Source organism: Bufo gargarizans, chromosome 4, assembly GCF_014858855.1.
Source record: "Bufo gargarizans isolate SCDJY-AF-19 chromosome 4, ASM1485885v1, whole genome shotgun sequence".
Lineage (NCBI taxonomy): Eukaryota > Metazoa > Chordata > Amphibia > Anura > Bufonidae > Bufo > Bufo gargarizans.
Window position 1 is genome coordinate 532,895,933 of NC_058083.1, and position 14,316 is coordinate 532,910,248.

Here is a 14,316-nt window from a genome sequence, read left to right on the forward strand (position 1 = left end):
ATCAAATGGGATGACCTTTGCTTCCCCCCCCCCCATCAGCTTTGATAACAGCAGGCAGGGAGTTAAACAGTGATCTATGCTGTGCAGCCAGGATGATGGCCATGTATTACACCTGTGGTCCTACTCTTGTGGTCACAGCAGTAGTGCCAATGTGATCACAATGTCACAAAAGTTTAGTGCAGGTTTTTAGTAAATCTGTCTGTACAGTACATTACATTGATCCTCAAGGGGTTAAAAGGGGTTTTCAAAGACTTTAATATGGATAACCTATCCTCAGAATAGGTCATCAGTATCCGATTGTGGGGTCCAACACCCGGGACCCCTACCGATCAGCTATTTGAGAAGGCACCAGAGCTCCTGTGAGCACCACGGACTTCTCTCAGCTCACTAAGCACAGTGCCATACATAGTATAGCGGCTGTGCTTGGAATTGAATCTCAGCCCTATTCATTTCTATAGGGATGAGCTGTGCCTAGGCCACGTGACCGATGAATGTGGCATCACTGGCCTAGAAAAAGCTAAAAGAAGGCAGTGGCGCTACTGTGAGCGCTGATGCCTTCTCCAACAGTTCATCAGTGGTTGTTCTGGCTGTTGGATCTCCATTGTTCAGGTAACGATGACCTATCCTGAGAATAGGTCATCTGTATTAAAGTCTCGTAAAACCCCATTAAGTTATAAATTAGAAGGCAGCAGGTCCAACAAGGAAGCTCCACGTTTCCTACAATCTAAACATTAAAATAGCTTCTGCTCTGAGTGAGTTCTCTCATGTTTAGAAAGACTTGATTTGTGAATATAAGATTTCCCACATTTAGGACATGAAAATGGCTTCTCTCCTGTGTGAGCTCTTTGATGTGTAACAAGTAGCGATTTCACACTGAAACATTTCCCACATTCAGAACACATGAATGGCTTCTCCCCTGTGTGAGTTCTCTGATGTCTAACAAAATGTGATTTTAGAATAAAACATTTCCCACATTCTATGCATGAAAATGGCTTCTCCCCTGTGTGAATTCTCTGATGTCTAGCAAGACACGATTTCACACTATAAGACTTCCCACATTCTATGCATGAAAATGGCTTAACCCCTAAGTGATTTCTTAGATGGGTCACAAGATGTGTTTTCTGAGTAAAACATTTTTCACACTGCGGACATGAAAATGGCTTCTCCCCTGTGTGACTTCTAAGATGTTGTATAAGCAATGTTTTCATACCAAAATACTTACCACATTCAGTACACATAAATGGCTTCTCCCCTGTGTGAGATCGCTGATGTCTATAGAGGTCCGATTTCTGACTAAAACCTTTACCACATTCTGAACATGAAAATAGCTTATTTCTTTCATGAGTTCTCTGATGATAAAGAAGAGTTGATTTCCGATTAAAGCATTTTCCACATTCTGAACATATAAATGACTTCTCGTCTAAGTGGATTTTGAGATGGTTTACAAGATGTGATTTCCGACTAAAACATTTCCCACATTCTGAACATGAATGCGGCTTCTCTCCTGTGTGAGTTCTATGATGTAAATAAAGTTGTGATTTTAGTCTAAAACGTTTCCCACATTCTGAACATGAATGCGGCTTCTCTCCTGTGTGACTACTCTGATGTTCAACTAGAATGGATTTTCTGGTAAAAGATTTTCCGCATTCTGAACATGAATAAGGCTTCTCTCCTGTGTGAGTCCTCTGATGTACAACTAGAATGAATTTCCTGGTAAAAGATTTCCCACATTCAGAGCATGAAAATGACCTTTTGTTTCTGTGATTTCTCTCATGCAAAGACAGATTACTATCCTTTTTTAACTGTTTCTCACAAGGAAATATTTTCCCATGTTTCTGTTTAGCTCTTTTTCTGCCAATCAGTGATTGATTAGATGAAGGTTTCTTGTGACCAGTGGTGCCGGTGGATAGATCTTCACTTTGAAAGACTGAGGGTACATTAGGAGTTATTGGATTAGTTTGTGTGGTATTATCTTCTACTTCATGGTAGGAAGATAAATTGAAGTATCCATGATAGCTGCTCAACCCGTCTTCATCTAGAAAAATAAACAAAATTTTCTTATTTTCCCAAAGCAAATTATTTTCTATTAATTAGTTAAGGTTTAATAAAAAAAAAAAAAGTCAGCCAGGATCAGGAAACAAAGTAAATCGGAAATGTAATAACACAGGATAATGTACAATTTAGTAAGTAAATCACATTTACTTGTATAATGTTTTCAGGAGTTCTTAGTCTGAAAAAGTTCCCAGAATGTAATCCCTTGTAGAGATAGCAAAAGGTGTTTCTATCTAGACCATACAGTAATACATCCCAATGTCAACAGACAACACAAGCTCCCCCAAAGTGTATAGGATAGATATCATGAATGGAAGAAAATTCGGCATCAACATGTACACACCACCTAAGTATATGCCCACTCCACTGTATGGCCCTAACATATGCTCTATGTCACCCATATGCTTAACACACTTTTCACACTTTGGGGAAAATTATTAATGAATGAATACCAGGTATTCACCTAATGTTTCACACCACAATTTAACCAGTGCCAATTAGATTGTGGCTGAGAGGGTCCACTGCTAGGGTGAGCTAAAGCTTGTGTGATCGCCTACTGCAATTTCATGGGGCCTATGTCTTTTCTGGACATTACCTAGACCTACTCTTATACATGCTAAATTGCAAAACACATTTCTTTATTAAAGTGACTCTCTGGTTCAAGAAACAAATTTACATTAACTGGGAAATGAACAGAACACTTACATGGTGCCCTCCTTTTTAACTCTTTAGCTGCAGATCCATCAATTCCCACCCTGCTTCTCAGACTACATGATGCATACCACACATTTGGTAGCCCAAGACACTTCCCGTTGCCCTTGGATTGGCCAGTAGTGCTCACATGAACAGTGTTGACCAAACTAAGAGCAGGGCTGGACAAATAGGAAGTGTCTTGGGCTACTAATGCAGAGTGTGCAACAGACAGTATGAGAAGGAGTGCGGCCATCTTCAATGGCAGAAGAAGTTTCTGTAAATAAGCAAATCTGCAACTGAAAAGATGCAAAGCAGGGCACCATTTAAGTGTTCTGTTCTCTCCCAGTCAATGTGATATTTTTCTTGAAGAAGAGGGTTGCGTTGATTTTGGGATTCTCCTTTTGTTGTACAAATATCCTATTAAGAAATATCTTGGTCAAATGCCAACTTTGTATAAAAAAATGGGAAAAGTTGTCTTTTGCCAAGATATTTCTCTCACCCAGCATGGGTATATGTAAAATGACCCCCCAAAACACATTCCCCAACTTCTCCTGAGTACGGCGATACCAGATGTGTGACACTTTTTTGCAGCCAAGGTGGGCAAAGGGGCACATATTCCAAAGGTTTCGCAGGCCATTTTTTACACATTTTGATTGCAAGGTACTTCTCACACATTTGGGCCCCTAAATTGCCAGGGCAGTATAACTACGCCACAAGTGACCCCATTTTGGAAAGAAGACACCCCAAGGTATTCCGTGAGGGGCATGGCGAGTTCCTAGAATTTTTTTTTTTTTGTCACAAGTTAGCGGAAAATGATGATTTTTTTTTTTTCTCTTTTTTCCTTACAAAGTCTCATATTCCACTAACTTGCGACAAAAAATAAAAAATTCTAGGAACTCGCCATGCCCCTCACGGAATACCTTGGGGTGTCTTCTTTCCAAAATGGGGTCACTTGTGGCGTAGTTATACTGCCCTGGCAATTTAGGGGCCCATATGTGTGAGAAGTACTTTGCAATCAAAATCTGTAAAAAATGACCGGTGAAATCCGAAAGGTGCACTTTGGAATATGTGCCCCTTTGCCCACCTTGGCTGCAAAAAAGTGTCACACATCTGGTATCGCCGTACTCAGGAGAAGTTGGGGAATGTGTTTTGGGGGGTCATTTTACATATACCCATGCTGGATGAGAGAAATATCTTGGCAAAAGACAACTTTTCCCATTTTTTTATACAAAGTTGGCATTTGACCAAGATATTTTTCTCACCCAGCATGGGTATATGTAAAATGACACCCCAAAACACATTGCCCAACTTCTCCTGAGTACGGCGATACCAGATGTGTCACACTTTTTTGCTGCCAAGGTGGGCAAAGGGGCACATATTCCAAAGAGCACCTTTCGGATTTTGCAGGGCATTTTTTACACATTTTGATTGCAAAGTTCTTCTCACACATTTGGGCCCCTAAATTGCCAGGGCAGTATAACTACGCCACAAGTGACCCCATTTTGGAAAGAAGACACCCCGAGGTATTCTGTGAGGGGCATGGCGAGTTCCTAGAATTTTTTATTTTTTGTCGCAAGTTAGTGGAATATGAGACTTTGTAAGGAAAAAAGAAAAAAAAAGAAAAATCATAATTTTCCGCTAAATTGTGACAAAAAATAAAAAATTCTAGGAACTCGCCGTGCCCCTCACGGAATACCTTGGGGTGTCTTCTTTCCAAAATGGGGTCACTTGTGGCGTAGTTATACTGCCCTGGCAATTTAGGGGCCCATATGTGTGAGAAGTACTTTGCAATCAAAATGTGTAAAAAATGGCCTGCGAAATCCGAAAGGTGCTCTTTGGAATATGTGCCCCTTTGCCCACCTTGGCTGCAAAAAAGTGTGACACATCTGGTATCGCCGTACTCAGGAGAAGTTGGGGAATGTGTTTTGGGGTGTCATTTTACATATAACCATGCTGGGTGAGAAAAATATCTTGGCAAAAGACAACTTTTCCCATTTTTTTTATACAAAGTTGGCATTTGACCAAGATATTTTTCTCACCCAGCATGGGTATATGTAAAATGACACCCCAAAACACATTCCCCAACTTCTCCTGAGTACGGCGATACCAGATGTGTGACACTTTTTTGCAGCCTAGATGCGCAAAGGGGCCCAAATTCCTTTTAGGAGGGCATTTTTAGACATTTGGATCCCAGACTTCTTCTCACACTTTCGGGCCCCTAAAAAGCCAGGGCAGTATAAATACCCCACATGTGACCCCACTTTGGAAAGAAGACACCCCAAGGTATTCAATGAGGGGCATGGCGAGTTCCTAGAATTTTTTTTTTTTTTGCATAAGTTAGCGGATATTGATTTTTTTTTGTTTTTTTCTCACAAAGTCTCACTTTCCGCTAACTTAGGACAAAAATTTCAATCTTTCATGGACTCAATATGCCCCTCATGGAATACCTTGGGGTGTCTTCTTTCCGAAATGGGGTCACATGTGGGGTATTTATACTGCCCTGGCTTTTTAGGGGCCCTAAAGCGTGAGAAGAAGTCTGGAATATAAATGTCTAAAAATGTTTACGCATTTGGATTCCGTGAGGGGTATGGTGAGTTCATGGGAGATTTTATTTTTTGACACAAGTTAGTACAATATGAGACTTTGTAAGAAAAAACAAAAACAAAAACAAACAAAAAATTTCCACTAACTTGTGCCAAAAAAAATGTCTGAATGGAGCCTTACCAGGGGGGGGGGGGGGGGGTGATCAATGACAGGGGGGTGATCAATGACAGGGGGGTGATCACCCATATAGACTCCCTGATCACCCCCCTGTCATTGATCACCCCCCCCTGTAAGGCTCCATTCAGACATCCGCATGATTTTTTACGGATCCATGGATCGGATCCACAGAACGCATGCGGACGTCTGAATGGAGCCTTACAGGGGGGTTATCAATGACGGGGTGATCAGGGTGATCACCCCCCTGTCACTGATCACCCCCCCTGTAAGGCTCCATTCAGACATCCGCATGATTTTTACGGATCCATGGATACATGGATCGGATCCACAAAACGCATGCGGACGTCTGAATGGAGCCTTACAGGGGGGTTATCAATGACAGGGGGTGATCAGGGTAATCAGGGTGATCACCCCCCTGTCACTGATCACCCCCCCTGTAAGGCTCCATTCAGACATCCGCATGATTTTTTACGGATCCATGGATACATGGATCGGATCCACAAAACGCATGCGGACGTCTGAATGGAGCCTTACAGGGGGGTTATCAATGACAGGGGATGATCAGGGTGATCACCCCCCTGTCACTGATCACCCCCCCTGTAAGGCTCCATTCAGACATCCGCATGATTTTTTACGGATCCATGGATACATGGATCGGATCCACAGAACGCATGCGGACGTCTGAATGGAGCCTTACAGGGGGGTTATCAATGACAGGGGGTGATCAGGGTAATCAGGGTGATCACCCCCCTGTCACTGATCACCCCCCCTGTAAGGCTCCATTCCGATGTCCGCATGATTTTTACGGATCCATGGATACATGGATCGGATCCGTAAAAATCATGCGGACATCTGAATGGAGCCTTACAGGGGGGTGATCAATGACAGGGGGGTGATCAATGACAGGGGGTGATCAGGGAGTGTATATGGGTGATCACCCGCCTGTCATTGATCACCCCCCTGTAAGGCTCCATTTAGACGTCCGTATGCTTTTTGCGGATCCGATCCATGTATCCGTGGATCCGTAAAAATCATACGGACGTCTGAACGGAGCCTGACAGGGGGGTGATCAATGACAGGGCGGTGATCAATGACAGGGGGGTGATCAGGGAGTTTATATGGGGTGATCATGGGTGATCAGGGGTTTATAAGGGGTTAATAAGTGACGGGGGGGGGTGTAGTGTAGTGTAGTGTGGTGTTTGGTGGGACTGTACTGACCTACCTGAGTCCTCTGGTGGTCGATCCTAACAAAAGGGACCACCAGAGGACCAGGTAGGAGGTATATTAGACGCTGTTATGAAAACAGCGTCTAATATACCTGTTAGGGGTTAAAAAATTCGGATCTCCAGCCTGCCAGCGAGCGATCGCCGCTGGCAGGCTGGAGATCCACTCGCTTACCTTCCGTTCCTGTGAGCGCGCGCGCCTGTGTGCGCGCGTTCACAGGAAATCTCGCGTATCGCGAGAAGACGCGTATATGCGTCCAGGAGGAATAAAGCAACCACCTCCCGGACGCATATACGCGTACAGCGGTCGGGAGGTGGTTAAGAAACCTAACAGAAAGGAACTTTCATCATCATGGAAGCCCTAACACTTTCTTTTATATAATCTGTTCAGTGCATTGAATATAAGGAATTTCACAAACCAATTAGGTAATTTTAAGAGACAGACTTCCAAGGTATGAGGATGCTAAAAAAAAAAAAAAAACCTTTATTCTGCTAATTCATTAGAAAAGTTGAGTAGAACACACTTCTATAAATATTATTATAGCATGTAGAAAGTGCACAAGGACAGTATGAGGTTAAACCCAGATCGCCTATCTGGGCAACTATAGCAATTTGCCACCCAATGCTGTCCTTATGATACTTAATATGAGGGTCTTGGTAGGAGATTACTATCCTTTCTTAGCTGCCACTCCTCAAATCTTTAGTGTAGCGTAGTTAATCTCCACTGCCTGTATTGTGAACACTGGGTACTATAATGTTACCCTTTGTATCCCTCACTATTAACTAAAGTGAAACAAAGTAACTGCCTATCGCATGCTGATTAAGTTTGCTGTAACTAGCTGACACCTGGCTCTGGCTCAACGCGTTTCTGGTTTATAATAAAACCTCATCAGGCGCCCACTCACATTCATACAGCTATAATCTAATATTGTATGCAAACAGACATAAAAGCGTGCCTGCCACCTCGACATGTGGCGGCGCTTCAGGCACTATTGCATCCGCCGAAACTCTGCAATTTAAATAATGTGGCGACATCAGCTCCCCCTTAACATCCATTAAGCCAGACAGTGGGTTCATCCTGATCAGCTATCTATCAACTGACAGGACTCAGCATCCTCAGATATTTCCCACTGACTAGACATAGGAGCTAAGTATCATTTCTTTCTTTATATATTTTCGGTATCCTTTGTTCGCCCTACAAACTAGGGTTTATCTATCACCCCCTGATGATCTGCCAGGTGCAGGTGAAAAGCGTTGGGGTCCTATAGCCATAGGATGGGGGCCTATAGCCATAGGTACGGGGACAGGGTATCTCTACCATCTGGGGATATCCCTGGGCTTAGGGCCTAGGTTATTAGGGACATCCAGGGAGAGTCACTCTCCGTCCTCTAAATACCCCCTATTACCTGTCCGCAGATATAAATACCTAATTACCTATATGACTATAGGCTTATTCCTATAAAGTATTTTTTCATTATTTATTGTGGTATCCTAATCACAGTAGGAGTTAAAAAAAGACTTCACCAATCCTTTGTTAGGTCATGATCACCATATGAGCAGCTTTCTGCTCCATTTACCCAATTACTAATAATAAAGGTATTGTTTTATGAGCACGCTATATTCTTCCTTATACCCTGTTCTCCTCTACTGATGGAAAATTGACTACAAGAATAAGCAGTATGTTCTATAATCCTGACCAGTGAGATGACATCTTTGCTTCAGTATTTCCATAATGAAGTGTGATTGAAGTCAAATGGGGATGCCTTTTTGTTATCCCCCCCATGCATCAATCAGCTTTGATAACAGCAGATAGAGGGTTAAACAGTGATCTATGTTGTTCAAGCAGGATAATGGCTGTGTATTACTTCTATTGTGGGCATAATGGCAGTGTCCATGCGATCAGAATGCCACAATAGTTTAGTGCAGGTCTTCTGAGTACTATTGTCTGTACCGTACTAATACAACACTGATCCTCAAGGGGTTAAGTTCTACATCAGAAGGCATGATAAGTCAAGCAGATCCTACAATAAAGCTCCAAATCTGTCACATTTCCTACAATCTAAACATTGAACTGGCTTCTCCCCTGTGGGAGTTCTCTGATGCTGAATAAGTCCTGATTGAAGTATAAAACATTTTCCACATTCTGAACATGAATATGGTTTCTCCCCTAAGTGGATTCTTAGATGGATCATAAGATGTGATTTCAGACTAAAACACTTCACACATTCAGGACACATAAATGTCTTCTCTCATGTCTATCAAGACACCATTTCAGAGTAAAACATTAACCCACATTCTGAACATGAAAACAGTTTCTCCCCTAAGTGGATTCTTAGATGGCTCACAAGATTTCTGACTAAAACTTCTCCAGTGTTCTGAACATGAATATGGCTTCTCTCCTGTGCGAGTTCTCTGATGTCTAACTAGAACCAATTAAGATTTATTGAAACGATAGCAAGACAAGAAATATATAGTAAATAGGACATGTAGGAAAACAGGATTATGTACAATTTCAGTATTTCACGTATTTGTATTAAAAAAGGAAAGATCAAAAAGATCAAAGGAAATATCATGGTTTTCAGGAGTTCTTTGTCTGCAAAGGTCCCAGAATATAATCGCTTTGTCGAGATAACAACAGGTGTTTCTATTCAGACCATACAGTATAATATTTCCTAATGAACAGGTCACAGAGCAGGCCCACAACAGTCTCCTCTGAATGTCAATCTGCCATCAACAGGTTGCCAAGAGGCTGCTGAACTGCTCATAACAAGATTGAGCAGCAGCTCAGGCAAGATCAAATAGGAAAAAAAAATCTAGAAAATATGAAAGTATGAGTATTTGGTTTTAGTTAGTACAAAATACATGTAATATATTAGCATTAGGGGTAACAGGGATGCAAAGTGCTCATGAATTATTTTCTCCCAAGCATCATGAATAGGGATGAGCGAATCGACTTCGGATGTTTCATCCATGAACATCACACTCAACTCATTAGCTATTTCTCTTCTTGTTTGGTCAGCTGCAGGTTGGATCCTACTAAATTACTAGCAGTAATTAATGACGATGAGGAGAACATTTCTCTGGACTTCAGGTCCTTTAACACGGACCGATGTTTCAGTCAATTATTGGGAATAAAGAAGCATTCACAATAATGACCATTAGCAGAGATGAAGCTGCATTTACATACAGATGCATTGAGACAAGCGATGTCTACTTCGATAGCTTGTCTACAGAGAATCACGGTTTCTGGGCAGTAGATCCCAGCTTATACGCAACCTGCTGTTAAGAAATGATACGTTTTGGTGACGGCCGACAGACATCATCACCCGAGGAGCAAGTATTTGTCCATTCATCGGGTATCTTTACACGACTAATTATTGTGAACAAGCGTTTCTACAAACTCTTATTCTGGAAAATTGGCCCTATGATCAGTCTGTATAATAAGATTTCCACTATTCAAGATTTCTGAAAGACTCTTACCTTTCACTGACATTGATACGGGTTTTTCTAAGCTGATCATTGCTCCTCCAGAACTGTCCTGTAAGATGAAAGACATGAGAAATAAAGAAAACAGAACACAAGTTTATCTTATATCCAGGGGAAGGTCAAAAACCCCTAGAAGACCAGAACCAATCTGCTCTAAAAGGAGAAGGATCTCCTCAAGTGGTGATCAGATAGGATCAACATTCAGCCAATTATTTTACACATCATATAAGGCATCAAATGACCTGATCCTATCCTGGAGTAGACGCTGTGCTCATCACCTCCAGTTAGATTATTAGATTAGATTTTTGTTGTAGTTTTGACAGTAAAGAAATAAAGAAGTCTTTTATTGCAGCTGGAAATTTAACTGTATTTCCTACTAAAAGGGTTTATGCTATGTGTCATGTTACACATGCATGGTTTGCCTTTTTATCCTGTGTGTTCTCTCTTCCCCCCGTCCTCTCTGTATAGTCTCCTTTCCTCCCTTCCTTTTCATTCTGGCTTCACCCTGCATCTCAGCCACATGTATCCTGTTAGCTGCTCACACCATGATCTTTTGACTTATCCATTTGTTCATCGGTGTATGATCTGCACAGTTTGGAATAAACGTCTTCACAATCTACAAGGTGTCGTTTGGATCAAGTCACGGTCAGACAATTCAACTAAGATTGATGGTTACCGTTATCTCAGCACAACTGTAAGTTACAGAGATCACACTTTCAAAGCTTAGACTGGAGAGGCAGAACAGTCACAAAATCAGTGAAAGGATCTTAGAAGATCAGCCAAATATCTTTCAAAGGATCCTTGCTAGCTATGCATGTATAGTAAGATGTATATGGACACTGCAATATAGCAGCAGAGCACAGTGCAGACCTGCATACTGCAGCCAGCAAGCAAATCTCAGCACAGGAGTCATTAGTTTTCAGCTCAGATTGATTGCAAGGACTGTTCATGCAGCTGTTATATAATCAGCTTCTACACTGTGTATTGCCACATGCATTTCTACCTGCAAGTGAATCTAAGCTCTGTGTGCAAGCGAAAGTAACTTTGCAGCAGCCATTACTATACTATTCCCTTTTGCTCCTCTTCCCACTGGTTGCCTAGGAAACCTGATTCCCGGGCCAGAACATTGATACATTTCTATGCAAACACAATACATTGTAATTTAACCCTCTGATTATCATCACAATGCAGCAGCAAGGCAATGTACAATCTGAGGAACCTAATACACAGCAAGAACCTGAACTTCCTTCAGATCAGGAGTTAGATCCTATAAGCCACATTAAACTAAAACGTTTAGAAAAACCAACTTGGAAAGTGCAACAGACCCATGAGGCTGACAAAGAGGAACCGCTGTGTAACATCAGTCACTCATGGTCTAACACTGTTGGATGCATGTCAGCTCTGTCTCAACCAACTCATGAGGTATTGCACCTAGAGGGCGCTGCTAAGCAATTGAATGCTGCTGACGAGAACTATTAAAGACTGTCTTAAAGCGGTACAACACAGAAGATTCCTTACAAGAATTAAAGGAATTGAATGAGCTAAATCTTGCAAGAGATGATTTAGTAATACAAACAAAGACAAAGGCAGAAGTAAAAATTGCACATCTCCATGAATCCAGATCCCATCTCTCCACAACTTCTAGGCGCTCCACAAGATCGTCTAAATCCTTAAGAACAACATCTTTTACCCTCAGCCAACAACTCATCAAAGCCTGCGCTGATGCAGAAGCTTCTAAAATCCAGGCAGCCTTCGCCCAAGAGAAAGCAGAGATTGCTAGTAACTGGCCTATGGGACTATTCCAAGTAACGATGGCAAAGTACGGAAAACAGAAGTTAAAGTAATGAAAGAAGGTTCTGCAAGACACTACTTCAGACCCATACACAAGCTGGTACTGCTTCTGCCTAAACAGGAAGATGAACTCCTCCCACCGACCTGATGGAAAGAGAGGTAAGAAGGACTGGTGCATGTTGCTGCCTTCCCCTCTGAAGATGGACTCACAGAGTTATCTTCCTCCTAACGCTGTCAACACTTTAAAGAGTACATCTACAAGTATTGTAGTAATGTTTTCCTTGTTGTTGTTGTTCTTTTTCGTTTTGCAGCTGTTCCAGAAGAAGAAACATCTATTATACATGGACTTGAACTAAAGTTGATTATTGTTATTAGAAATCATAGATTTTGGTGGGGAGTGTCAGGTTACACATGCATGGTTTGTCTTTTTATCCTGTGTGTTCTCTCTTCCCCTCGTGCCATCCTCTCTGTACAGTCTCCTTTCCTCCCTTCCTTTTCATTCTGGCTTCACCCTGCATCTCAGCCACATGTATCCCGTTAGCTGCTCTCAACATGATCTTTTGAGTCCTATCCATTTGTTTATCGGTGTATGATCTGCACAGTTTAGAATAAACTTCCTCACGATCTACAAGGTGTCATTTGGATCGAGTCACTGTCAGACAATTCAGCTAAGATTGATGGTTACCGCTATCTCAGCACAACTGTAAGTTACAGAGATCACACTTTCAATGCTTAGACTGGAGAGGCAGAACACCATGACTGATGTATAATATGATGTCTTATTTTCATTTTTTTTACATGACAGCCCTGTACCTCATGTGGATCCAGAGATCTCCCCATTCATTGGTCCAATTGCTCTGCTAGATTTGTTTGAGGCTGTCAACGCAGGGAACATGTCCTTTATCAGGGGTCATGTCCTTTTGGCCGTAGCCCTATCCCTGTAACTGTCCCTCCTTCTAACAGAAGATATGTCTGGTGACAGTTGAAAATCTAAACTGAGCACATGCGACCACCTCAATGAGTTGAACGGAGAAATAAGAAAAAGAACAAACAGCAGGTGGCGCTATAGAGATAGCTTGTATTGAAGAACTCACTGACGATACTACAATTTTAATTACATGCAATTACAAAATTATTCAGATCCACGTGCTGGTTCTAAAAATCTAGAATATTTTTCGTGACCCAATCCCTTTATGCTCTTGTCCTTTGTGGTGATCTAAATCTTGAATAGCCTGAACTAATATTTTGAAAAAGCATCAAGATTATGTAACTAATTAGTAAGTCAATGGGGTCATTTACTAAAGTCCGGCCTCCTAAAAATTTGTCACATCTATGCCATCCATGCACCAGAAACTAAAATGCCAGTAGTTGGGGTAGATTGCAGTTTTCTGGCATAAATTATTGTAATGTGTCCGGCCCTGGTGAACTCACCTCTATTTTGAAAAGTGGCAATAGCAGTGAGAATATAAAAAAGTTGCCAGATTTTTTAGCAAAAAGCATTTTTTTAAATAAAATTTATATACAAAAAAAAATCTGATTTAAAGACTTCATAAAGGACCCAAAATGACTTTTAACTCATGTCAGTATTCTTCCGTAGATGCTTTTAGTCTATGATTGTGCTGTTATTTTATGATTTACATCTCTACAGCAAAACTTTCCTTTATCTACCTTGACTCTCAATTACCAAGTGGATATCCAAACCTTAATACAATCTTATATGAATCCAGAAATCATGTGTGGCCAATAATAATAATAAGAAGAGTGTATAGAGAGATAGTATACACCACTGCTGCTAGGGGGAGGTTACTCATTACATCAGTCTATTGGGGATTTGTAGAAACCTCAACTTTATCTACCTGATGATCCAGTGGGATATTTGGTTTTTCTTCTGTACAGTCCTGAGAATGCAGAGGACTGGGACATCTCTCTGGTGGATTTCTCTGACTGGATGCATCTGTAGGAAAAACACGAAGTGACTGAATACATTGTCTATATATGATGATCAGATGATGGTGGAATCTGACTCTCAGAACTGTTCTCATCTCTACAGTCATGAAAGGTCTCCTCTTACCCGGTGATGTGAGGGACTGGTGATTCTCCATCATGGCGTCCTTGTACAAATCCTTGTGTTCTTCTAAATACTCCCACTCCTCCATAGAGAAATAGACAGCGACATCCTGACACCTTATAGGAACCTGACAACACAAGGATACTGTCATTACCAGACCCGTCCCTTGGCGTTATTGTATAATGTCCCAGCATTCCCAGCAGCGCTCACCTCTCCGCTCAGCAGCTCAATGATCCTGGTGGTAAGGTCTAGGATCTTCTGCTCATGTATCAGGGAATAAGG

General features: G+C 41.6%; 1 protein-coding gene across 1 annotated transcript; it reads right to left on the bottom strand.

Annotated features, from left to right (window-relative positions):
- Nucleotides 1–464: 464 nt before the first annotated feature.
- Nucleotides 465–14,295, bottom strand: LOC122934792 (gastrula zinc finger protein XlCGF26.1-like). Its single transcript, XM_044290495.1, has 5 exons — nucleotides 14,245–14,295; nucleotides 14,038–14,161; nucleotides 13,823–13,920; nucleotides 10,170–10,227; nucleotides 465–2,035 (listed from the first exon to the last, which is right to left on the bottom strand). The coding sequence occupies exons 2-5, from the start codon at nucleotides 14,120–14,122 to the stop codon at nucleotides 732–734; spliced, it is 1,545 nt and encodes a 514-aa protein (XP_044146430.1). The 5' UTR covers nucleotides 14,123–14,161; nucleotides 14,245–14,295; the 3' UTR covers nucleotides 465–731.
- Between the last annotated feature and the right edge of the window lie 21 nt (nucleotides 14,296–14,316).

Coding starts and splice junctions, on each gene's coding strand:
- LOC122934792 (XM_044290495.1), bottom strand. CDS start 14,122: ATGGAGGAGTGGGAGTATTTAGAAGAACACAAGGATTTGTACAAGGAC. Junction 10,228..13,822: donor ATATCCCACTGGATCATCAG/GTAGATAAAGTT, acceptor TTCATCTTACAG/GACAGTTCTGGAGGAGCAAT. Junction 2,036..10,169: donor CGTATCAATGTCAGTGAAAG/GTAAGAGTCTTT, acceptor TTATTTTTCTAG/ATGAAGACGGGTTGAGCAGC.